The sequence below is a fragment of the Cuculus canorus genome, chromosome 11 (genome assembly GCF_017976375.1).
Source record: "Cuculus canorus isolate bCucCan1 chromosome 11, bCucCan1.pri, whole genome shotgun sequence".
Classification (NCBI taxonomy): domain Eukaryota; kingdom Metazoa; phylum Chordata; class Aves; order Cuculiformes; family Cuculidae; genus Cuculus; species Cuculus canorus.
In genome coordinates, this window is record NC_071411.1 from 15,015,161 (window position 1) to 15,042,106 (window position 26,946).

Consider the following 26,946-nt stretch of genomic DNA (forward strand, 5'->3'; position numbering starts at 1 on the left):
CAAGGACATGGGAGGCAAAGGACAGGGAAAATTAACGCAAAAGGAAGATTGAAGCCTACAGGAAGTTCTTATCTTTCTTTTTAAGTAATTGTCCACGTTTCTGAGCATTTCCATGGCATTCACCCTTTCCCCACTCAAGGTGGAGTAGAGGGTGATGAACTGCAGTGACAACCCTCACACAAATGTGGTGCAATTTTATCCTCTTGGTTGATCAACTTGCCATTCAATGAGCCAGAGGCATGTTCATCCTGCAGCCTAACTCTGGTTTCAGTTCCTCCAGCATTCCCTGGGCTGCGGTCAGCTGAAGTTTTTCTGCAAAAAGAAAGACATTTCAACATTATGGTAACAACCAAAATCTGAGTATCCTGCATAAAATACAACAACCAAGAGGGACCTCCTGGAAAAACTCATGTGTGCACGAGCACAAAAATACAGGACAGAAGCTTAATGTCACTAAACTACAGTCCTAAGAGGACCTGGCTCGGTGATAGGTCTGTCTCAGTGCTGGCCCACTCCAGCATAAGGGTCTGGGAAGAAGGGGTTGTGGGACTGAAGGAAAGTATTCCCCACTGTGCAACCCCAAATCTTTCCCATTTCCAATTGGTCCCAGACAGGTGTTTATCAATCTGCTGCTTTGGAGTAAATGGCTGGAATTACCCTGGCCAGGGTTTGGTGAGAGTTTTTTTTAGCCAGAAAAAGGTTTCATTGCAGAATAGGAGAGAAGATGTAAAATCTGAAATTGTTTGGAAGACAGGAAAAAACAGGGTTTTCCTCGCAAACTGCTGAGAAAAGCAGGTTATCTCCAGGTGCTATTTCACAGAAGCCAGGCCTGTGACAACATCTCTGGATGAGTGAGGTGCTACCTATTATAAAGGGAAGGGAACAGACCGGAAGAAGTCCATAGCCTCCAGACAGATTAGATTACCCTGTCTGAAGAAAGTAAGAACCAGAAATGGCTTTTGATGCTTCCGCAGCCCAGAATTTTAAGCCATTTCAGCTTCTCTTTTTTTTCGCCAGCTCCCCCCAACACTCCTCAGTAAAACGAGAACAAATTCATAACCCGTGTCAGCCACACTCAGATAATCCAAGACTTAAAGAGTAGAACATTTCATATAACCTCTTTTCTGCCCCTCACAAATGCTTTAACAACTTTAATAAGATAATGTATAGCTATTATCGTACAGCAAGCGTAAGTCAAACAACTATCAGCTATTATTTCAGCAACAGAATGAACGCTCAGCGTTCCCATAATCCACAGCCTGGAACAGTTTACACATTGTCAATTTTAGACAGAACTGGCTTTTTCCACAGATCAAAATGTACACTGATAAATGGGAATTGTTTAGCAGACCCCACATGGCTGGATAATATACTGTAGCTCAAAAAAGAATAATGAGGGTATCAGTTGGACTTAGGAATTAATGATACCTTAAATTAGTTTAATTAATTAGTTTAGTTACTAGAGTAATTTAGTTAGCAGATTAATTAATGTTTGTGGAGAGTTAGGAGATAAAAGCTGCATATAAGAGTTGATATTATAGGGCGGATCCAGAGGTGCAGGTTTTCTTCATTCTTTTTTTATCCCAGCATCAATTTCGTCCGGCGGCTCATCCTTTGAGCCTTTCCGCAGGCACTGTGTGGAGATTGGCTTCACAGGATGTGTTCCAACCATTGCCATGGTCAATTGGTAGAATATGTTTCAAAATTTAAAGTTAGGGCTTTTTATTCCCACTTCCTCTCCTCAAGGCCATGGGCTCACATAGACATAATTTATTTGGGTGCAGTTAACTCTCATTCATCTTCCTTTCACTGTTCCCTATGTTTATGACATATTCTGAACAGAAAATCTAGGAACATATTCATAAGATCACAGAAAAAGCACAAGGTTACGAAGGAACATCCATACCTCTTTGAGGTTGCCATTGCATCCAGGTAAGGCTCTAGTCCAAGAGCAACATCAAGAGCTTTTTGTAAGTAATTCTTGAGCTGTTCAGGGACACGAGAGTCTTTGAGGGCTATTTCTTTGGCTTTGAGAAGATTCTCAGCAATGAGTCCAGCTGGGGTTTCTGAAATGGAAAATAAAAAGAAGAACAATGAATTTGTAGCGGCTCAACTCAGCAGAAGAGGAATTTAGACTGCAAAAATACAATGCGTTTTTTTCATACAAAATATAGGTTTTGAAGGACTATGAAAACAATCACAGAAAAATTTAACATTGGAAAGAATATTATACTCCTAATTTTCTAACTATTTTTTGTGAGTTGCATTCTTGCATTTTTCCCTTGCACCTGATCCTTTTCTGAGTGAAAAAGGATAAGAATATTTCAAAACCAGGAATTTTCACTTTTGAAGTTCTGAGACAAACATTGAATAACAAAGAACTGCACATGAAACTCACTCCTGTAGGTAGTTTTTTGCTTGGAGAAACCGAGCACTTCTCAAGCCAAAAAAAATCTGAAAAAGCTCTTTATTCAGGTAAACAGTTATGCACAACACATCAGTGTGGAAAGGCTGTGGAAACGTCTCCAGAAACAAGACTGCCCTTGGGGGCAAACACGATGCAACCGCTGGCACTGTACTTGCCCTGAGGCCCCATGAAACCCACGGGGTAGCGATGCAACGGTGGACCTTAGCGTGTCCCAGCCCCATGGAGTGAGTCATCGTTCAGGAAAACTACCCCATTCCTCAGGTGTAAGAGCACATGTTGGGTTACGAAAGCACTGGCGAGAGCACATGTCAGAGACACGAGGCAAGTAGACTGTGAGGGTAACGGGGGTGGAGCAGGTTGCACCTGGCTTGAATTTATCTCCTATGATAGAAAAGCTGCAGACAACTGTGAAGCGTCCGTAAAGTGAATCGGGTGAAAAGAGGACACACTTCCTCTGAAGGACTGGTCCAGACCGGCCCAGCAGCTGTGCGGCCAAGCCTTGTCCATGTGGAACTTGCTGTTGCTGCAGATACCGTATCCCCATCCCAGGACAAGTTTCTGGTGGGATCTTGGACACCGTAGAAGGCAGAGTATAAAGCCACAGAGGGCATCAGAATATCACCTCATATAGGCAACTCCTCCACAGCCCACTGTTGGGACAGAATGTATGAGAGCAAATGCGAGAGTGTATTTTAGGAATAGCCATTTAGGATTTTAGGAATCAGATCAGCATTAAAGGATCAGACTGCAAAGTAGAGATACACATGTGCCTCCGACTTCTCTGTTCTCCATTTCTTTCCTATCTATTTTAAACGCCACTTTGGATATGTTTCCCAAACGCTGGGTCTTGTGGGTGTCCTAGCCCAGCCCTGGTGGTGGCTTGGTGTCAGCTTCTAGCCAAGTGGTAGCATATCAGGAAGGTGTTTGGGTTTTTAATGTCTTTTCTAACCAAGCATTTCACGGGATATATATAAGATGGATACACTGAGCAAGGACATATCCTCCCCACAGGATGTCAGAATACTCAATTTTCCTCATTGTGGATGTGACCATTTCAAGAGTCTCTTTCCACACACCCCTCCTCCCCAACCGCAGCACACCAAGATGAACAGCAGATGACCCCATCACCAAAACGGCACCAAGGCTTCCAGTTGCTGGGGACTGCTCTTTCCTCTGGCACAGGGGGGGACCATATGAATAAACTCCTGTTTTGGGGAATAGGGAAAGGTTTAAACGTCCCTGAAGATCTGCTTCTCAAAGCAGCGTTCCTCAGCTTTCTGTATCTACTAAGATGACAATCCTATTGCTCGTCTTCACCGATTTTCATTATCCAATTTACAAAAAAAATATGAAAACAGACAAGGAATGTAAAACATATGCGCATTTTACATGGGAATTGCCAGCCTGGACCACAGTTAGAGGTCATCTAAACAGCATCATGCTCATGGCAGCAGCCCAGCCTGATGTACACGGAAGGCAGATTTAGGATAGCTATAGCAGCCTCTGATTTGCATCTCATGCTTATCTCTGGCCATAGAGGTGGCCTGTATGTCTTTCAACATTTTTATGATTAATTGCAAATGCAATTAATTAGGAACAGCTATCCCCTTCCCAGGCCTTGTTGTTTTGTTGACTTTGGCAAATAATTTAGCCGAGCTACATGTTGGGTGAAGATACATCGTTTTTGTGCAGCATTTTCACCGCTGCACACAAAAGCATCGCCAGGCTCATCCTCCTTGCCAAGTACTCTGAAGCTTTTTGTTAATTTAGGGGGGAAAACATGTTTATAATTTTAGTAGTCATCATGTTATGTTTCTGGATGAGCAACACACAAGGATTCCCTGTCACCCAAGGAGGGTGAAAACAAGATCTACATGCAGTTGTTTTGTAACCTGTGTTATAATCCCAGCCGCAAGTGCCAAGAAGCGTTACTGGGCAGAGGGAGCATGCAGCACATGCCCACATCAACTCTGTATCTGAGATTATACAATCTCTCCAGGAAGCGCTGCATTTTTTACAGCCTGATGATGCTTTGGGCCAACAGCAGAGGTCAGAATTGCTTTCCTTTATGCAAGCACCGAACAAGTCCGAGCAGAGCTCAGGGCTGGCTGCTGCCCTGGCCAGGCTGTGTTCAAGGCTCTGAACACTAAGGTGAGAGAAAACTTATGGAACTACTATTTTTTTTTACTGCTGCTCCGGGAAAAGTGCTTCATTTTACTGCATAGTTTTTGCACAACCCCAGGAAAGCTGCTGAACTACCTTGAGCACTAAACTACAGTGCCAGTTTCCTTCCCCACAGCTCTACCTATGCACAGACATTAGTTTTCCTTTCCCATCTACCTGTGCATTGCCTTTCTCATGCATACAAAGTGGGGTGGGGAGAGAGCTCACTTAGAGGAGGAAAATGCTGCCAACTGCAAAGCAGAGGATTTCAAGCCCTACCATGAAAGGGAAAGAAAGGGCTGCTTTAAGGCTCCAGCAGCTTCATGGAAAATATAAGGTGGCAGTTCTTAAAATGGGCCACAGTTGTCAGCTGGATCGTTCCCAGCATCTTTGTTGATAGATGCTGGGAACACAGTCTGCCTGTTTTACAACTAAGCTGAACAATAGAGTGCAGCCTCTGCTTTGTCTGAAATCGGGCACTTCTGGTTCATACTAAAGTCGGGGTTGCAAGCGAGAGGCAGGTTGCATGTGGGGGACATTGGTGTCCCCCAAGCAGGCAGGAGGTGTAGCACCATAGAGGGACACACTGCTCCTGGAGTGAAATGAAACTCTGCAGCTTGGGATTAGATGGCACTTTTGGGGTGGGGGGAGCTTAGTCAGAAAAGGAGAGGACATTGTACTCTTTGCAGGGGGTGCCCAGGAGAAGACAAGAGTCGAATGCAAAAGAAAGCAGTTGAGATTTGGCAAAAACAAAGCAAAGATGCCACATCAAAAGATGCAGGACCAGATCTTTGCTTTCTGACTTTAGGTATCTCATATCTCCTTCCAGCCTCTATATCTATCTTGCAGCCCAAGAGCAACGACTTCCAAAAGAGTGCCCCCTTCCCAGCTAGGGCACAGCATTGAATCTGATCCACCTGAACACTGGACAGACAGCTTGGTGCTTGGGTGCTGAGCACTTTGGCAGGAGCTGCTCAATGCTAAACACTTGGAAATCCAGTCTGATAAAACCATCCCACACAGTTCCAGCAATCCTATTCACCAACACACCTCAGGCATTGACAACAGCTTATCGCAACACTCACCACTTTGTCTTAGTGCATAAATACACCTCGGCCATTGCATCTTACCAGACAATTCTGTTTATGGAAACCACAGTGCAATGCCGGAGCTATTTCCTTACCCCACCAGAACCCTGCACAGGAAACTGCAGCCTGTCAGTTAAACCCAGCTGTGACACAATCCCAGTGTATGGATGGAGCTGTAGCAGAAGGAAGCAGGGCTGTGGCTGTGGCACACGTGGGGCTGCTCACTGGCTTCAAGGCCACCATTCATGAACCAGGACAGGGCCATGAACTGGGGCATGGGCACACCATAGCCCACTTGGGGCTGAGAGATGACCAGCAGCGTGAGTCAAACTTGACAGCCTGACCATTAAACATTGGAGGGGGTCCTGCGTGGACCCAGCAGGGTTCAGCTTAATTTATCAGCTTGTCCTCAGCACCAGTAGCGCCAGAGCCTGCAGCAAAGTCAGCAGTGATGGCAAGGGCAGAAGTAGCATCTTTGGGGTGGAACAGAAGCATGAGGAAAATGAGGGGGAAGAAGCAGCTGGGGTGGGGAAGCTGCTTCTCGCAGCATGGACCAGGGTGCTAAACTCTGCTTGAACTTCAGGGGAAGGCAAGGAAAACATACACTGGTCAATGCGTTTTTGATGGGCTCTACTGCTGGAAAAAAAAGTATAAAAGCTGGATGCTTCTGAGCTTGCATTAGGGAGGCTTTGAAGTCACTAGCAGAGAGTACGCAAAGCATACGCTTATTTTCATAGGTAATAAAGGATGCTGCGTGTGGCAGGGTTTAGCAGTACCTACAGACATTCGCATCCAAAGCCTAAGGCTGTCAAGAGGATACTTTCAATAGCTTCAATGGGCTTTAGATCAGGCTGTGAGAGAACAAAGTCTCTCCCTTCAGAGCAGCCTAGGTGCTTATACTCAGCTGTTGATTCTAGAAAACAGCCAAAAAAAGGAAGCAAACATCTCACTGTGTGCCCCATCAGGGACATGTGACTATCACAGAAAGCACTGAAGCAAGGTTAAAGCTGCAGAAAAAATATATATAAAACAAGCAACACAATCCATCAGAAATTAGTCACAGACAAAGCTCTTTTGGCACTGCCACTGTCCACCTTCCCACCCATCACTTTGTCCTGGGAGTGTCCACTTCAGGTTCCTGCAGACCCACCCACGCTGCTCAGCCTCAAACTCCTTTCCCCAGTAAGCCCTTCCTCCGTTCCTCTGCCAAGCCACAGAGCCTGAAGGTCATATCTCTGCAGGGCAGTGGGGGACCCAGGACTAGATCATCACATGGTGTCCCCTCCTGTCACACCGTATCTCCTGGAGCTCCCCACCCCACACAGGGAATTTACCTGCAGGATTATGCATGTTGCTTCTTGTTCCCCAAATTCAGAGGATGCTGCTGTGGGTTTGCTGTCTCTGCAGAGAAGCACGTTGGTGCTCAGGTGTCCACCAAGGGGATGGGCTTCTCCGCCCACAGTCACCTGGGCAGAGCCCCAGCCTGGGGAGAGGCTGTGCAGGGAGGATGGCCCTGGGCTGGGGCTGCACCCACTCCAGCTGCACCCACATTCCCCAACCCAGAGCACAGACATCAGGTGAAATCCAACAACATCTGGCATGAAAAGAAAAGAAGAAAAGCAGTTTCATAACCTTCCGGTTACATAGCACAAGACATGTGTCCCTGCTAAACCATGAAGTATAAGGCCAAAAAAGTTCCAGATTTGAACCCCAGATTATCTACAAGTGGTCCATAACTACACAGTCACTGCTGCGGTGGTGCAGAAATATTGGATCACCCCCTGCTCTGGGGTCCAGCCCAGAAGTCAGGTCTCTGCGTGGGCTGGTAGAGGTTGTGTCACACAGGTACAAATTGACCTTCTTCCCCAGCAAAGAGTCCCAGGAGTGCACTGGCTGGAGGAGACATCAGGAGAAACCAGTGGGAACATCCAGGATATCCAAAAGCCCAAAGTAACCAAAAAGAGCAAAGTAACCAAAGAGCATGTGAGGGTGCTGAGGTTAGCCAGCTGTCTCTCCTTCACGCAGATGAAACACAAACTGAAGCTAACATGGAAACTTGAACTACCCCATAGGCAGAACAGCATCTTTCACATCTGAGTTGTACCAACCTGGGCTTATTGAGTCAAGGACAAACTCAGCATACCTGTAAAGCACGCTGATAGAGTCCAGGGCTGAGCAGAGGAGGTGAAGAGTCTGTGCGGAGCAGGTCCTCACTGTGAGGGTCTTGGCAGCCTCTCTGCAGGATGGACGGTACAAGGACATGGCAGTCATTGGCTATGGCAAGCAGACAGACATTGGGAAGAAATTTCAGTGCTCTCAGAATAGAGCCGAGAAGTATAAATGGAAAATAAGTAAACGTACAGGACAAGAGTAAAATAAAAGCAAACAAAATAAGTCTTTGTATACCTAAGATTTTTTCACCTTATGATTTAGTAAACAACAAACTGCATTAGACCCACAGTACCTGTGGAAAGCAATCCAAATTATGTTTGGATTGGGAGTTAAAATTTCAATGAGTATTTGTTAAATAGGCTAAGAGCTTTAGTATGCCATCTAATCCATCCTCTACTAGCTTTGGAGGTGACTTTGGGCAAGTTGCTTCTCTTCTGGTGCTGTTTTCCTCTTCTGTGAAACAGGGAGAACAGTCTATCCTCTTTGCAAATCAATTTGCCGTCTAGAGATGAAGCCAGTGGTGAGAACTAGATGTTAGGAATTACTACACTTCCTGGAGCAGGGCTACATGGTTTTAGAGTTTATTCTTGCAGCTTTTTCCCAAAACTAATTTTGAGATAAATGTAGGTTATTAAGTGAGTTTGGCTGCAATTAAACCTTCAGTGCAATTAAATGGTCTTGTCTGATGGACTCTTGAAGAACCAGACTCTGCTTTTATGCCTAGGTTTTCTTGATCTTTGTTTCTGAACAAGGACAGCTTTCAGAAACATGGCCAAGAAGGCAAACATGGATTTGTACCTTCAGGCACAGCTGATGAACTCAAAGGAACAAGTTCCCCTGTGCTCAGCACACAGAGCTGTGTGCCAAGAAAGTGTTTATTGCGGCAAGCTGAGCTCAGGGCCCTCCAAAAGCCTGAGCTGAAATATCTTATGGAAAGGTGAACTGCTTATCCCTCAGTCATGTAGGGAGAACCAGCCTTCCACCTGCGACGTTCAGAGTCCTGTTGTTTCCTAGAAAATGGGAATTCATCCCTTTGGCTGAGCCCATCCAACAGGATGAACTTGCCGTTGGGTCAAGGAAATGGGGTCTCCCTGTGTACTTGAGGGGGATCTGATATAGTCTTAAGCTGACAGCTGCAGGAAAGCATGGCACTCAAAAGGCAGGGTCATCAAGGCTCAGATACCATTGCCTGGACAGCACTGCTGATCCTGAAATGACTCCATGGCAGGAAGCCTCCACATCTCAGAATCCCGCAGGCAGCTGGGCAAGTGAATCAAAACTCAGCTTATCTCCAAACAACACTTCAGGAAATAAACTTTCTCTGATAATTTTTTTAAACCCACCATAAAAGATAAAAACAACAATAAAAAAAAAAATCATTCTGTTCCTAAATGCAAGAGAATCCTGGGAACATAAGCTCAAAAGAAGTTTAACTAGTTGGTATTGATCCCATCCCCATGCTCCTGCTCCTCTTTCACTCCATAAGAGCGGGTTAGAGTCATAGCCAGATCAGAGGCTCCGCACAGCAAAGGAGGTTCCTCAATGTCATAGAGAATCACACAAATTGCCTTTCATAACCTTAAATTTGCTGTAGGGCATCATGCTAGAAGTTAATGTATGCACTCCTATTGTAATTCTTAAGCATTATAAAACTAGCTGATTACACAACCCCATCCTGGTACTTGCACGTGTCTTCAGATGCTCTTACCATCCGTAACGTGCATCCCAGATTAGATAATGTTAGTTTTGTAATTGTTCCCCCCTGTGGATACACAAGACCTCCCCCTTCCAACGCCTGGTCACCTAGAGCCTTTAAAAAGCACCTCAAAGGCACCCAGTTACAGGAGATCTCTTAACCGAGAGATTTCACCTTCCAGAACCATGCCAGCATCAGAAGAGACCTTTTCTCCAGTAGCTCCAGTCCCCATGCCCCAGGAGTCCCGGCGGACAGACTTCCAGCTAGTGCGAGTCAAGAGCACGTGGTACCGGATCAAGAAAGGAGAAGTACTTTCCAACTGCGAGGACGAGATTACTCTCTCTGAAGCGAAAATGTAAGTATAGGAGCCCATGTTGCTCATTGGTGATTGCATCGGATCGCTCTGGCTAGCAGAGTGCGCGGTCTTCCTGGTGGGATATGATTGAGATGGAAAAACCATCTCACGTCTTTGTGGCTTAAACCCACCATTATGCGTGCATCCTCGCAAAAGTGGGCTTCAAAACACGTGCAATATGGCAGCACAGGTTTTTGCCGTTCTCCTTAGCATGATCTGGCTAACTTACAGGGGGAGTTTTATCAACAACCTCAATTTTTGTAAATGAGAAATTTATTCAAACTACTGAAAAGCTTAGATATGGAATTCTGAATGCTGCAGTTGAGCTTTTTTCCCCTCCCTGTATGAGTATGAAATCTTTGTGTGCAAAAGCTCATGCACAGGCACGGGAAAAGGATCATTGACGGAGAGGGCTGCAGGTAAATGAAATGCCTAGATGGGAAAATTATACCCAGGAGGTCACTGACAGGAGCAAATGTCATAAGGCATCTCTCAAACCGTAGGAGTCGCCCAATGCTGCTTCAGATGAAGAGAGACATATTTCCCCTAGAGACACAACTCTTTGCGGAAACCACATCTCTCCAGTTAATTATCCTTTAATTACAGGATACTCCCTTTCAGAGCCTGTAGAGCCCTGTTTGTGGTGCAGATCTTTCTTGACACAGCTGGTTTGCATGTCAGAAGTTTTGTAGTTAGTCATACTCAGGTTTTGATGATACAAGTCTATCCCTTTTCTCAGTCAGGGCAGAGGGTTCTTCCCCAGCACTGGCAGTAGTCGATACGCTCAGGGAGAGCTGCAGCATATGGCACAGGGCTTGAGCAGCCCCAAAAGCAGTCTGCTGGACCTCAGTCAACAGCAGGATGAACCTAGGGCCTAGAGCACACCCAGAAAAACCCTCAGCTGACATATGCTTCAACAAGGGTATGTTCAGCCACAAATTCACTGCTATCTTGGCACTGCAGAGGAGTTGCAATGGGTGTGAGTTACGCCATCCAGCACCCGAAGCTGATTCCACCAACTAACATTCAAAACCATCCTGCCTCGTAGAAGGGTCACATGCCAGAGGCAGATGTACATGCAGTTAAAGTACAGCTATGAGGTATATTTTCGGACCATTAAAATGTACCAATGACTTTTTGTAATACTGCATTTTAAAAACCCAGAAGAAGTTTTCTGGAAGGCATGAATCCTCGCTGTTTTTCTATTAACGCTTCAAAAACTTAGGGGTAGACTTAGAGTCAGTTTCGTAAAGAAAGCAGAGAAGCATCTATTTTGACCTACTAGAAGAAGTTCAGGCATGTGGAAAGAAACTGAGCATGTACAGAAATCTGATTATGCAATAAGCCATCTTCTCATTCAAAAAAACTAAAAGGTTCATAGAACTTCTCAATTTTTACTCAACTGCAACTCAAGAAGAAGTTGTATCTAAAATACATTTTGAAGCTTCCTTCTGCCTTTTTTTTTTTTACCTTTCTTGATTCCCAACAAACTAAGAAAACTACTTGTTTTTCCCCTGGCTCCCTCTTCCCAACAGACGTAATAACTGGGTTGCAGGGCTGTGTTTTTTTCTGGTTTAGATAGATACTGCCCACTTCATAGCCTTTTATTTATCCTTTCAAACTTCTTTCTCACCTCTCCGATAATTTTCTTTCATGACCTGGGAGGAGTTTTTATTTCTTTCATACCTGTTTTGAGGTCAGGTGATGCATACGCCATTTCAGCTAGAGCATTGTAGAGAAGGAATGTTGTATGAAGGAATGTGGCTGTTTGCAGATACACAGGGGTAAATCAATTCTCATCAGCCAGATATACTGGGAAGGTTATATTTCCTTCATAAACACTTTGGAAAGCTTTGATGATCTCTTCCCTGCTACCTTCTGTGAAGCTGAAATGATTGGTGTGGTCTTTTCTGCTGGGGTTTTCAGCTTCCAGCATGAATAACGTGCTCCAGCCCTTCTTGTTCTTTATCGTGATTGCCATGTAGAAGTTCAGCCATTTGACTGCTCTAAGATGTGGGAGGGTTTCCCTGGTGCCAAAGTAGTTGAGCCCTGACACCCTGGAGAGCAATTCCACCCTCAAAGCCCCGCACTTTTGTGGTGCATGGGAAGGAAATCCCACATTTCCCATCCCTCAGCTGCCTCCTTAAACTGGTTCAGAAATGCAAAGTATAAAAAAGGAATATAATGATTTCAAACCATGTTTTCTGATCCTTGCCAGAGGTGAATGTGTCTCCGAAGGTGGGATTTCCTGGACGATTGAAGCTCCCATCTATTTCTGCTACAAAGTGGTAGAAACATACAATATTCTGGATCCTTCTAACACTACTCTGCTCTGGGGTCACATAGCTGACCCCCAGCAACTACAGCTAGCCACTAGTGGCAAAAGGAAGCTGAGGCGCTTTATTGTTATAGATGAAGTTGTTGACAAACTTTATGGCTCCAAAGTCAGAGAATACTTTGAACAGAATAATGTTCATCACAAAATCCTCGCTCTGCCTACCACCGAAGAAACAAAATCCATGGACCTGGTCTTGAACATCTTGCAAGAAGTCCAGAAGTTCAGCATTGACAGGCGAACTGAGCCCATCATCGCCATTGGAGGAGGTGTCTGCCTGGACATCGTAGGACTAGCTGCATCACTCTACAGAAGACGTACCCCTTACATTCGGGTCCCAACAACCCTCCTCTCTTATGTTGATGCCAGCGTAGGGGCCAAGAATGGTGTGAATTTCCTGCAGTGTAAGAACAAGCTCGGTGGCTACACCCCTCCAGTAGCCAGTTTCCTGGATAGATCCTTCATTCAGAGCATTCCTCGGCGACACATCTCCAATGGCCTTGGTGAAATTTTAAAGGTATGTACTTCTGCAACTGCATTTTTTTGAACTTGAAATGCTGGTAAGGTGTCCATCAGCATTGATGGCATAGTAGAACTCGCCTTATGGGAACAAGGGTGGGCCAGCAACGAAGGGTGCATGGGGACTTTTAGCTCTCGTTAAGCCTATATTTACTTTTACAGCTGCTAAATTTGTCAGAATATCCCTCATACGCTGTATCAAATGCTACCTCTATGGAGCAAACTCCAAAACTCAAGGTCAGATATAGATACAGCACGACCAGGGAAGAAAGCATCTTTGCACAGAGGCTGATCTATAGCACCCCAAAATGAACTGCTGGCAGGGAATTAGAAGTTCATTATACTGGGGATTAATAATCTGAAAGATCATTTGCACCTGCCTTGCGGGCTATGTCAAGTGTGGTCAATCAATCTCCTGCGAGACAAATTGTGCTTCTAAGATTACCTGGGAAATGCAAAGTAAATGCTTCGAAGCCTGAAGAGCTTCGAAAACTTTTGATAAAGTAGAGTTCAAGCTATTGGAGTGAGTTAGATACAAGTTCATCGGTAGCATTTTTCAGTGCTTGCATAGTGGGAACTCCCCAGACTCTCTGGAGGTTTCTAGTGGGCACCCACAGGTCACTGTTCCCCACTGCAGGAGGGGGCTAATGCCAGAGCCAGAGTGGAAAAATACATCCTTGTAATGATCACACCACTTCTGAACTCTCATATACCCCATACTGCAGACCTTTCCCACCTTCCCTTGCCCAATGAACAGTCCTAAGGACTAGATGAGCACTACACTGGGATTGTCCACCACTCACAGTTGCTGTCCTGGGCACACAAATAGCCAAAGCTCATTACAAACCAACTGCTGGGCTATTGGAGCATGTAGCAAGCTCACAGCATGGTCAGGGTTGCCCAGTATCAAGGGAACTTGCTCACGTGTATTCCATTATCTCTGCCACTTTACCAGAGCCTCACTGGGCATTTCCACGCTGCCTTTTGCAGATAATATGTGTAATACCACCAGGTTACAGTCCTAGAGACCTGTTGAATATACACCAAACATGCTAACCAGGAACTGTGTCTACAGAAATACTTTTTTAAGTCGCAGAGGTAGAACTTGCCCACCTACCAAGCGTAGATGTATTTACATTATAGTCCAATCCATCGACACATTCAGGTTTTCAATGGCACATACAAGGATCACATCATTATCTTTAATTACCTTTTCTCTTCTTTGTCCTAGATGGCACTCATGAAACACAAAGGGCTGTTTGACCTGCTCAAGAGCCACGGAAAATACTTGCTAGACACCAAGTTCCAGTCTTACAGTGGCTCTGCTGACCATGGGGATGCTGCACTGCAAACTACCAGGATTGCCATTGAAACCATGCTGGAAGAGCTGGCTCCCAACCTCTGGGAAGATGACCTGAACCGACTGGTTGATTTTGGTCACCTCATAAGCCCAGAGCTGGAAATGGTGAGTGACAGACTTTATAATGCAACATTTATTTTAAAAAAGTTTTCTATCACCAGCGTGAAAGCCTCGTGCAAAGGGGGTAAAATACAGACTTGCACATGGTACCTCAGATCACCCAACACACCCAGCCTGGTCCTGTTGGATAAAGAGACTGCTTTCCCTGCCCTGTTTCCCCGACACCTCCACTTCTCTTTCTTATTCAGACTGCAGGCGTGCTTCTTACCAGGGATTTATTGAAGTACAAAGATGATGAGATTTTAGTGAAGCCACTAGGAACCACCAACATGAGCTTTAACAGCATGAAGGCATAGAGACTATAGTCTGTCTGGGGATGAATTGCCACTGAAAAATGAGGGGGGAGGATTGGACTTTGTTCAAAATTCAGAGTTCTTTTCACCATCCCATGGTGCTCCTTGTCAGTGATTTGAACGGGTGGAGAATTAGATCCTGGATCCCTATGGGATATTTTACATGCAATTAATCATGTGTAAAAAAGATCATCCTCTGTATCCTATAAATCACAAGATGCTAACATCCAGCACATCTGTACTTATTCTGCTGTGAGTCAAATGTCAATCTTTGGCAGTACTTCTAGACAAAAACTACTTATCGACTATTTGTCAACCCCACTCTTCTCCCACCCACCTTTGCTCCATTTCAGAAAGTTTTGCCGTCACTGATGCATGGAGAAGCTGTGAACATCGACATGGCATTCATGACATACGTTGCCTACACACGGGGGCTCATCACCGCCATGGAGAAGGAGCAGATCATCCAGTGCATGAGGGGCCTGGAGCTGCCGGTCTGGCATGGTGGCTGCAGCTGGCCCCTCATCAAGAAAGCCTTGTCGGAGCGCCTAAAGCACAGCGGGGGACAGCCCCGGATGCCTCTCCCCACTGGCCTCGGCGTAGCAGGTACTGCAGAGAGGGACATCAGGGAGCCCCAGGTGTGGGTGCTTGTGGGGCCGTGGGCACCCTGACACACCGACATGGTGGAAAATGTGTCCTGCAGTTCCGCAGTCGTGCATTTCTGGATTTACTTATGCTTTTCTTAACATCTCGACAAAACCACTGAGAGATGGGATCTTTCTCTTGTGTGTAACCACCGGAACTCACTTAAGGACTGAGGTCTAATTAGTTGCCTTATGATTGACCAATTCACTTTGCAAATGAGTTTGCAATCCAAAAGTCTATAAACAGTGTTCTACCAGACAAAGCAGATGTAATAAGGGTAAAACAATTCCTTGGTTATACTTGAAAATATTTGTTAAATAAACCTTAGCAAAAGGAATTTAATGCATTAGTGTGCCTAGAACTAATATCTGAAAACTCCATAGTATCTGTTTAATATCTGGAGTGAAACACTCTTACTTATGAGATTTAATAAAAGAAAACCCAACCCCTAACATAAAAGCAATGCATGAGACCAGGTTGGGATCTCTTGCATCAGTATCCATTCAGACTGTTCCCATGAAGTTCAGTCTCTACACACTAACAAGAAAATGGGCTCTCAAACTGTTGGGAGGGGTGACTCTCCCCCTAGTGAGTTAGTGTCCGCAAGCAGGAAAAGCTTCTCTAAATGTCCAATTAACGACAAGTCTTATTTTACAGAGATATTCAATGACACCAGTGAGGAGACCCTGGAAAAAGCATACAAGCTGTGGGCCAGGGACTGCGAGACGGTGCTGGAAGAAGAGCCAGCTGCCCTCTGAGAACTGCAAGCCTGGGCTGATGGTCCTGCCCCACGCGTGAAGTTGTTTGACATGGTAAGGCAGGACTGAATTTTAAGCAGTGTAAATAACAGCAGCACCTGTGAAACCACGTACACCCCAGAGCTGCTCAGAGCAAGAAGAATCTTGGTATCTGACCTGATTTACCCCTTTTGATAGCTCCGTTTGAAAGGGAATTCATTAGTGCTCAAAAAGTGATGACTCCAAAGTGAAGTCACCAAGTGCCCATAGCATAGTTCATAGCAAGATATTTCCTTTGGGGGAAAGTGAGGGGCATTTTTTCACTGATTTGGGTAACTCAACCTGGGGGCTGCCATGGCCTCACACAGTGCTGTCCCACTATCACTTGTTTGTGGATCCCTGAAGTCAGTATGTTTATCTGGCTCATAAAGCATGTAGAAGAAGTGGGGCATCTTGATGGCACCACACAAGATCTCCATGCTATACAAAATCCTTGAAGCAAGTTATCTCCTTCATCGGCTTTGGCATTTTCAGTTCTTTTCATTTTTTCAGCTCATTCAAATTAGCAAAAAAGAAATGTAGCTGCTAACTTTTGCTGCCAGTGTAAGAGAAAGACATGCTCCGATTACAGGTACTATCACATAACACAGATCAGCAGATATTGCTGCTCTGATGCACCACAGGAGCCATATCTCGACAGCATGGCAGTCCTATACCTTAGGACTCCTAGATACTGAGCACAAGCTGGCAGGACTCATCTTATTGCCAAGACGTATAGTAGAGGTTCCTCTGTAACCCCTGCAAGCCACTGGTGTGACAAATGCAGTACAATTTTGCATCAGAGCTGCCTATGAACAACGTTGATCTTCCAGCTACTGCAGAACCCCCTCAGCATCCTCCTACCTGGCTGGCCAGGGCTCCTTCCCCGTCACCGTGCTTTCCAAGTAGATAAGGTCAGCTGAGGAAATCCAAGAGAAACTAGGGGACTCCAAGCAAGTTTATCATCTTCAAGCAGCCTCAGAGTCATGTCTTAGGATCCTGGCAGACATAAAGCAGGTTATATACATCAGATGCTGACTCTGAAAAACCTAAATGCAGTGTCATCCTTTTCCCAGGATATTGAACAAATGGAATCACAATCAACAAACAGCCTTTGAATTATTTACAGCATTATTATTTTGATTTTTTTTTCCCTTATGTCATACCAGTTTGTGCTGATGTGCTGGCTTCTGTTTTGCTGAAGTAATAAAAACTATTAAAACTGAAAAACTTTTAAAATTATTCTGTCACTGCACGCAGTGCATGCCTGGGTACATTTGCACCTGCCAAGAGACAGACACTGGGAGAAAGAGGAACACAGCTGACATAAATCCCGTTTCCTCTTCAGCCCATAGAACTTGTGTCTAGAAGCACACAAAAGACTTCCCTGATCCTTCCCCAGAGATGAGGGTTTCACACAGACAGTGCTACCTTACCCAGTAGGCTTCCCATAGGGGTCCTACAGCACAAAAACACATCCTCAAAGCCACCTCTTCCCACACAAATAATCCCCTAATGCCTTAAGTAAGCCTGCGGTTGAGGATATCAATGAAAACTGTGCTTTTTCCAGTCCGTCAAACACAGGTTCATTCAGCCAGTTCCCAGTTGCTGAGGGGGGTAAGCATCGCTCCTGCTCACATGGAAGCCGTCTGCACCATCAGCCTTTTGTTAGGACAGAAAAAGACAGTGTAACGCAAGACTAGATGAGGATCTGAACTTTGTCGGAGCGTGAGAGAGCCCCAAGGATAGCTGTGCCGTGGGACAACGTGCTGAGAGCCTCTGGGAGGGGGCTGTGTATGTTGTCTCAGCTCTACCTGGTGCTGACCACCTCCCAGAGATGATCCGGGACCAGAGACCTGCAGCTCTGGTGCTCCTATCCCGCAGTTTATGGTGATGCTTTCAACTAGTTTTCCACCTTTCCAGGAGACAGTTGGGCCATTTTTCACAACAGACAACCTAGAAAGGAAAGAGGCGCACTATTACTGGCTGCCCAACAGTGTCCTTCAGTGCAGGAGTCCTACTACCGTCTGCCTACGCAGAAGAGGTGCAAGGCAAACATCAACTTATTTTAAGTGTCCAGGGAAAAAAATCCTCGGGGATCCAAAGGCATTTAACACTCCAGTCTCATGGAAAAAACAAGCAGCTTAGCTTAGCAGGGTCGAGCTGAACTGGACCCAGAAGAACAACAACCCCACACGTACTGATTTAAAGCCGGGCAGGTAGGACTGCTGCGCCATTGGTAACAGCGCGGTGGCTGCAGGTCACTTGGCAGCCGCTCCCACACATTGGCTTTACCTCCATCTTCAGGAGCCGATGTGTGTGTGTGTAACAACATATCAAAGGAGCTGGAGCGCAATTAAGACTGAAAAGCGAACACATGATTATTATTTTTTACCCTCCCTTTCTGCCATGGGTGACAGAATACAATCAACCCCGACATGCTTGGTTGCTTAGTAGCAGACAGCCACATTTTTAATTATATACTAAAATATGCTAAAGAACATAAAACGGCTGTGTGAGTAATACATGTATATCAAGAGAGGCATACGACAGCAGCTAAATTGCTTCAATGTCTGATAAAGAGTGCCTCTGCCAGGCTTGTCACCGAAAGATCAAGCGAAGAAGGAGGAAAGTATTATTAATAAAACAGCGACTTTAAAATACACCTCATTGTTTGCAGTGCATTTTTTTTTAATGTCTAGCAGGAATTTAATTATTTTCCATTTGAATTATTTCCTGCTTTTTCAAATGGAACTATTATCATTAGAGCTAAAATCTCTGTTTCTTTTCTTATTATCTTGAATGACATATTACTCCAAAGGGGAAAGTGGAAAGCCATACGGGACCCAGCTGGGTTTTCTGCAGCGCAAGTCCTTCGTGGGTTTGTTTGAACAAAATTACTTCAGTGGTCAGAGGACAGGAAATTATTTTATTATTTACATGTTCTGAAGTAATTTCTTTTTCAACGACCTGCTCTAGAAACTGCTTTTCAGCAGGGGAAAGGAAAAAAAAAAGAGGAAGATTAGGGTCTCTGATATTTTTTTAATAAAGGAGTATTTAAGCAGTTATTACTCATGTCCAGTCAATAGTAGTACTCAATGTACCCAATATATAAGAATCAGTCCAGAGGCCTTGAAGACACTAAAATACTTTGATGAAATGTCTTTAGAGTGGAAATACAAACAGTGCTGAACATAACAGCAAATGCCCTTATTCTTCGTTAACAACGCAACACGTGCTCAGCGGTGCTGTGCTTGTCCTGTCTGGAGCCGTTACCACCGCTACAATTTACCACTGCATTCAGAGAAAACTAGTTGGAAATGACATTATTGAATCATAACTCACCTAGGAGCAGACCACCTTCGCTGGCCCGTGCTGGGCTGGGGCTGACGCGGAGCTGCAGGTGGAAGCCACCTCTGCCCCGCCAGTGCCAGGACGCAGCCTGAGCCCACCGAGGGACGCCCACCCTTCTTCAAGCTTGGCAGACAGCAGGAAAGAATGCAGTCCCACGAGAGTGTGCTCTTCTCCACTTTTATAATTAACGTCTAGCTCTTGCTGCCATCAAAGGCAAGGAGGAAGCCAAAAGGAGCAGGAGCTCCAGAGAAGCACCGGTGAAAGGTGATAGCAGGGCAAAGCCCTCGAGTGAGATCGGAGCATCCAAAGTTGTGTGCCCCCCATCTGTCGAACCCTGCTCAGAGCCCAGAGCACAAGCAGAATGCTCAGACACGGGGTCTTGCGCTGGACCCAAGTGCTTGCCTTCCCTCTCAAACTATTGCAGCTGCCCTGCTGATGCTCATGCGCTGTGTCCAAACGCCAAAGCCTCCATCAATGTCCTACAGCCACTCCAGACAGCCAGGGCAGCTCTCCCGGCTGCCCCTTCCAGTAGCAGACACATCAGGGCATTAAGGATTTCTCCCATAGCTTATTTGAGATAGTAACCACAATATGCAACCATGTATATCAACCTCATAGTGGTTTTCATACATAGAATAGAGCAGCAATCAATATTTAGATGCTTTTCATGCCCTGGCTCATCCTACTGACAGCAGTAGCCTTCTCGTAGCCTTGCACAGCTCTTAGATGGCATTTAATGTAGGATCTGGTGCAAGAAGCATCATTTCCACCTATGATCATAGAACACATCAACGCCTCAGGTCTGGCAGTGCAGGGATAGGGTAGGAGATTGGCAGCACGAGGGGTTGGGAGCTGCCGTCTCTCCAGGGAATCACAAATAAGAGTGTCCACTCACGTTTGGCATTGCCAGAGTTTAACAGAAGCCTTTTCACTTCTTTTCGATCTAGGTGAGAAAGTCATGAAATGAACAAAGTGCAGCTTCAGGCCATGGTGGAGATGCGAGTCCTAACACATGCTCATTAAGAGAGTCTCTCTCAAAAAACTTAATTAAAAATGGAGCAGCAAAGAAGGGTGCACTTCACATCACATGTAAAGACAGCAGCAATGGTCAGGAGACAGTATCAAAAACCAGCAAACCAGCATCCTGTCAAGCCTTACCCATTTCAATAAGTCAGGGACTTATTGCAGCTTCCAAGCCATTCCCACGCAATTTTAAGCAAGCACACTTCGAAGCTGGAGAAACAGAGAACATGCCCACCATTCAGTGCCGGGGCCACTCCCAGATGTGACAGCAAAAGCAGCGCCAGCTGCTGAACCCACCGAGGCAGTGCAATCGCTGTCTCCTTCACAGCACCAGCGCTGCCAAGCCCCAAGAAGTGTCTCCTTGGAAGGAACACACAATGTCGTGACATGGTGGAAGAGTTCTGCTGTGCCACTGCATGATGCAGCTCAGCCACAGGGCTCTGCAGCAAACCAGACCTCACCAGGTATCAGCAGCTTTATTTTGAACACTCAGAGTTTTTCGTGCTTGTCCAAAGGAAATAAAAGGTTTCTAAGCAGACCTACTACCGCCTCTTTGGTAGCACACACTGAGCAACTGCTTACAGCCATTACCCTCATGACAGGTTTCCTTCCTGTCCCTCTTGGATTCTGCAACCCATTCAAAACCCAGAGCTGCCCTCACCAACGGCAAGAAGTCCACCTAAAAACTCAAATTCAAAATGACATCCTGCTGCCGTACTACAAAAGCACACTCTAACACCGTGCTGGATTTCTAAAGAAATAGCATCACAAAACCTGCTGGAAACTTTCACAAGCTTTAACTCAAGTATCTTCTACGAAGAGGATGTAAGGCTTTTCCACTGTAGTCCTAGCAGTCAGGTAGCTTCACCCAGCGATTTTTGGTTGGTTGGTTTTAAAATTGAGTGGAGCAGGTCAGCTAGGCATTTCAGTGGTAGCTGAATTAAGTATTTTCTACTCTCAACAGGCATCCAATTTTCAAGACAGGCCAAATTCAAGACTTGTTTCTATTCAGGGCTGAAGCCCCATGAGATATAATATGCATTAGCCACCACTGCTGCTGCAGCAACGTCCACAGAGATGTCAAGGACTCCACGCAGCGAACACTGTAGAACAGGACCAGAAGGGATGAGAGCAATGGAGAGACAGGGCAAAAGAATGAATACGGGAAGACAGAACAAGACCCCAGGTATTTCCTACCCACCACTAGCAGCAGCTCCCAGCACAACCCAGGAACCGCTTTTTGCGCATTAGTTGAGTTGAGGTTTCAGGGGTGATCCAGGGAATGAGCAGACGGAGGACTGGGATCTCTCCGTGCACAGGTCAGCTAGAGAAGACAGTGAGGTGCTGCTGGGAATAAGTAACCTTGCAGGAGAGGTGGCAGACACCCCTTTAAGAAGGGAGGGAGGTGAGACCCCACCAGGAGAGGGACAATGACATTTTTCCATGTCCACCTGTTTTGTTCTTTACGCCAGTCCAGAAAGTTTGGGTCTATCCACCCTGGTGTGTATTTGCAAAGCATAAAGAGGGCCTGATCGACAGCTCCAGTTACCCGGTGCTACCCCAGTGCCAACACAACCGGACAGCTCTGGTGCAACCAAGTCAGAAGCACAGACACATCCACCACCAAATGACAAACACAGGAGCTCTGCTGGGACTTCAAATGCACAGAAAAACAAGATTCACTTACACAGAAAACATATAGCTTACACAGACGTATGTGAAAAACCAAATGCTTTAATCCATCTATCAAGAACAACAGTTCAAATTATTTCATTGGATACATTAATATTGATCCATAATTTACAGTGCTATGGACCATACACAAATTATTGCTGCAGTCAACAGCAGATGAATATCAACATTACAGTACCAAGCATCATAGCAAGAGGCAGTAATTAATGTCACTTTTTCAAGAAATATAGGTATTTATACTATTATCAACATCAGCTTCCCCCCCCAGTGCATTTTATGTCAAACAACATAAAGGTAAGTGCATTATTTTGTGCTTTGTGCTTTCCTTATGTACCTTCTTTTTGCTTTTACAGGTTGTAAGAGTTAAATATTGCTTCATAGGCCAAAAGCAGTAAGGAAGAACTTCATGGTACTCTGCACATTCCTTCTTGTTGGATGGCTTTGGCAAAGTGAAAATTGGTAGGAATCCCATCCACCCGCTCAGGAAGCCTCTGCCAGCCCAGTGTCACACAACACACCCACCACCAGGCTGGGCAACAACTTCTGTACACCTCACTCCATCTAATTCCTGCCAAACCCTGCCTCCAATCGCCGTCTCTGTCCTCTGCCATCGACCTCCTGTAAAATACCATGGCCACACATTCCACAATGCGCAAACAGGTAAAGATACCTCCAGTCTGCACCTGCCTGGAGGTCCGTGTCTCCTAGAAATGTCCTCGCTGCAGCATCAATATGCTTCATTTGAAGGGTGAGCCAGCTCCGAGGAGTGCCGTAGTCTTTGGAAAAGACGGGGTGAAGAGCCAGCAGGGCACAGCTGAGTCATGTTACCCCAAAGCAACACAACGTACACGGAACGCACGACACAGCTGCAGGGGCCACAACTACTTCTATCAAGAAATCCAGCTCTTGATTTAATGGTTTTCCTCGAATCCTAATTCATCTCCACACATCATGTAGCCAAAATTCAGAAGTTGTGGCTGTCAGCGAGTACTAGTGGTTTCACATAAGCTTAAAAAAATATTTATATACCACAGTCTAGATTTCAATTTCTGAATGCCCAGGACAGGCATCAACCAAAAGCCTTACTCAATATATTCAGTGGTTTTCAGTCACTATACTCAAGTGTGCGCACCCCGATTCTGTTGCACAATGCTGCAGAGCTGTCTCATTTTAACGGGGAAGGATAACGTAGCCCTGTGTTCTAGTTACCAGTATTTCACAGCCCTGATTTTCTTTACCTGTCATCATTACCTAACAGCAGCACCAGAAGCCTGTACCCACATCCTCAACTTGGAGCCGACCGCCGCACAGCTGCCTTGCAGGGAACAGGAGCCAAAGGATCATTTTCCTACCCAAGGACCACAATGGCTGCAGCGTATCCTGCAGGCTCGGGTCCTGCCCTAGGTCAGAGCTTTATTACCCTAGGAAAGACACATTCCCAAAAGCTGTCTGGGGTGTGGGGGGGAGAGGCATCATCATAATCCAACTCCTGCTCCTCCTTCAAAAAAAAAAACAAAAAAAAAAAAGAGGGGAAAAAAAGCACCCCAACCTGGTGGTTTGGTGGTTGCATCGATGCTAACACATAGCTCACTGCTCCAGCAGAAACAGACGGCTGGACGCAGCCAGTAACAGCCACAGAAAGAGCAACACAAACACAGACCCCAGAGCACTGTAACAGCCAGCTGCATCCCCGCTGAGCCCCGTGCCCCTCACCATCAGCGCTGGGAAGAGCAGTGCCAGGCAGGGGACACTTCAAGAACCCTTCCATACGGAAAAGTCTGGGTGAAAGCTCAGCACATCACACCGCAGGCTACAGGAATGCCCAACATCGTCCTCGGCTATCCTATTGCTACTCAATTCACATTTGATTTCTGAACGTTAACCGCCGCGACCAAGGTTTCCTTACGCCTGCCAAACTGGCACTCAAGTCACTAACCGTTCCGCTTATCCTATGTAATTTCCAGTGTAGCACAAAGGAGAACGGGAAGCTCTTGTTCTCTATACGTAGGCACCATGCTGTACTTCAATAAAACACCACCCGAAAGCTCTCTCCTATGCCACACTTCAGTCAGTGCTAGTCGAGGAAGACTACAGCTAGAGTTTAAGGCACTTCATTCTGAACGAGATCCACTTGCCTGCCGCTCGCGAGTCAGCTGTAGGCTGCTATTGAGAAATCCGTTCAACCCACCTGGCTCATAACACCACGTCACCTCTGTAAAACACCTAGGCTTGATATAGTACAAGTATAACTACCGTTATTGCATAGGACTACACTTGAGTAGATAATGCACCCAACTACTTTTACAACATTGTTGCATGTTAAAAATTAATAACATTGTTATCAAGTAACAGTTATTTGCAGATACAGTAATTTACTCTTTTTTTGTTGTTTTTGTTTTTGTTTTTTTTTCTTATGTCAGCCCCAGTGCTGAAATAAAACACAAATTACTATAACGGGTATATTAACTACATAGTTATGTTTCCAAGCATATTACTACTTTTTTTCTGTATCACTAAAAATAAATATGTAAGTTCAGTTTCTCTACAGAGTCGTTTTATTACCTAACCTAAATTTGTACTCTACCTTAAATGTGTTTAAAAACATTTTCAAAGTGAGACTGTAATATACAAAATATTCTCAAAATCTCTCTTAAAACACAGAACCCTGCATAAAAGCTTCCTTTCAAGTGTTTACAAAGAACGCAGAAAACTTCCAATGAGTTTAAAAATGTCAAAAAATTGTTGCAATATTAAGAGGCAAAAATCTTACAAATGAAATACAAATATATTTAAAACAAAAAGCTGAGGATAACTAAGGAATCCATGCAAATCAAAAGAAACTGTACAACGCAATTTAAAAAAAAAAATAAAGCCAATTAGATATGTACAACGTAATGTGCCCAGCTGATAAAGTGTATCATTTTTTTTTGCCCAAAGAGTGTAATACCAACTTACAGTGCTCCTTCCTGGTTTACTGTCGGCAAGCCATCAACGTGCGGTACAACACAAAATAAAAACCTATAAGAGAAAAACCTGAACCTTGATCAAAAGGAAAACCCAAATCAGCTCAGAGTAAAATTAAATGGCACTCTGAGAAAGAGTCTCGCATCTCCCTGCAATTTTCAGCAACAGCATTTGATATCACAATCAACACAGTCAGGATGTCTTAACACTTTTTTTCATGTTTGTGTTCTGAGTGGAGTAGGGTGGGTATTTCTCCCTAAACACTTGTCATCTAAAGACCAACGTTTGAGGGACACTGTATCTTTAAGGCAGCACTATTCAATTAATACAATTACAAATTGGACTTTTTTTTTTTTTGGTTTCTTTACATTCTTTAAATTTACATTTTGTTTCCAAGTAAATAGGTTGCATTTACAATTCTACAATCCCCTTTCCCCCAGTAGAAACACTCTTCATTTGTAATTCTATTGCTTTGAGTAGATTTGACCAGTTCAAAGTTCTTGGCGAATCCAGTTCACAGATACTGTACATACGCTGTACAATATTTTGGAGGCGGTGGGATTTTTAAAATAGAATATACAAGTTTCTTCACAAAAATTCTAAAAAATCCCTATATATATAATATGTACACACACGCACACACACTGGGCTACTGATGAAGCACAAGGGAAAAAAAAAATCAAAAACTTCTACAAAAGGTAAATTATTTAATCTACTGATCAAGAAACAAAGCAGTTTATGGAAGGTGTGCCAAGCATATGCTAACAAGCGTGATCGGTGTCCTCCATGCTCACACTGCTTCGCCTGCTACTTGTCTTCGATGCTCCAGGAGACACAGAGGAAAGTAGCGGGTCAGTTACTCCTACAGGTGAAAGGGTATCGTCCATCAAGATGTCTTCCAGTTTGGATCCCATTTTCGCAGGAACACTGTAAGTGCCAGCTGCTTCAGTCACATTTCCGAGATTGTCACTGAAGGTGATGGTACCGTCAGTGAGATCGAGAGTGGTAGTGCAAGACAGGTCTGTGTGGTGTGGCATGATGTCTTGGTTGCAGTTGTCCAGCACAGGTTCTTGCTTGATGACCCTGTTGACCATATCAGGGGAGCAAAGGCCTGTAGATGGAACAAGGGACAGTCCATGTGCCCGAGCTTGCATCTCAAGTTCCTGTAAAGGAGGAGAAGGGACAAATCAAAAAACTCTAAAAGCAAACTCTGTCACCCCATAGGTTTCTCTTGTTCAACAGAAACTATTTCTTCCCTTTCCAATAGTGACAAATGCTTACACTTCGTACCCTTCTGCCCTGCAGATTTTCACTTGAAGACTAGTCTCTTAAAGAGGTGGGTGAACACCACCCCACCCAAGCCCTTCATGCTTCTCCTCAGAACTTCCACCAGAGCCAAATCCCAGTGCCCTGTAGAGCAGACACGTTTCCCCTCGGGCCGCTTCTCAAACCAGTGCCACAGTAGGCAACTTTGGCATCAGCCCAGGTGAGGAAAGCATTTTAAATTTGGAAAAAAGAGTGGAACAGCAGAGGCATACACTTAGTACTTTTTAAAATGTACATGTGGAGGCATAGCATGTCTATCTGATGCTTGCCACGTCCTGCAGAAACACTGCAAGGGACACCTCTCATTCCATAGGTCTAGTAGAGCTGGAAGCAGAGACATCCAGCAAAACTGAGCAACACTATTCCTGCACTGAAAAAATACAGGCAAGTCATAGGAAGGCTTCAGACTTCACACACAACCAGGATTCTTCAAATCTTCATGAAAAAGTTTAAATCCTACCTTTACATTTAATCACATAGATGCACTTGATGGAAGACAGATAATAGAAAAATTCATTTAAATGCAGCAGTGAGAGATGTTTTGCTTCCACTTATGCATTACATTGGGCAATCAAAATCACTGTTTTGATTGTACTGCTTCTCAATATTCCTGTCACTGAGGCTGATTAATAGCCTT

General features: G+C 45.0%; 2 protein-coding genes across 5 annotated transcripts in view; one reads left to right on the forward strand and one right to left on the reverse strand.

Moving 5' to 3' along the window:
* The first annotated feature begins 9,777 nt into the window (after positions 1-9,777).
* Positions 9,778-15,932, forward strand: LOC104061234 (2-epi-5-epi-valiolone synthase). The gene is made up of 5 exons (XM_009563146.2): positions 9,778-9,902; positions 12,121-12,754; positions 13,988-14,221; positions 14,883-15,135; positions 15,832-15,932. Exons 1-5 carry the CDS (start codon positions 9,778-9,780, stop codon positions 15,930-15,932), a joined length of 1,347 nt encoding a protein of 448 aa, XP_009561441.2.
* A 6,111-nt stretch (positions 15,933-22,043) lies between these two features.
* The window catches only part of MITF (melanocyte inducing transcription factor), a 106,886-nt gene continuing 101,983 nt past the window's right edge, over positions 22,044-26,946 (reverse strand). For all 4 annotated transcript variants that reach the window (XM_054076446.1, XM_054076447.1, XM_054076449.1 and 1 more), the window contains one exon: positions 22,044-26,146. In XM_054076446.1, coding sequence (XP_053932421.1) covers positions 25,745-26,146 — 402 coding nt within the window. In that variant the 3' untranslated portion in view covers positions 22,044-25,744. The remainder of the gene's footprint in view (positions 26,147-26,946) is intronic.

Coding starts and splice junctions, on each gene's coding strand:
- LOC104061234 (XM_009563146.2), top strand. CDS start 9,778: ATGCCCCAGGAGTCCCGGCGGACAGACTTCCAGCTAGTGCGAGTCAAG. Junction 9,903..12,120: donor ACTCTCTCTGAAGCGAAAAT/GTAAGTATAGGA, acceptor GATCCTTGCCAG/AGGTGAATGTGTCTCCGAAG. Junction 14,222..14,882: donor TAAGCCCAGAGCTGGAAATG/GTGAGTGACAGA, acceptor GCTCCATTTCAG/AAAGTTTTGCCGTCACTGAT.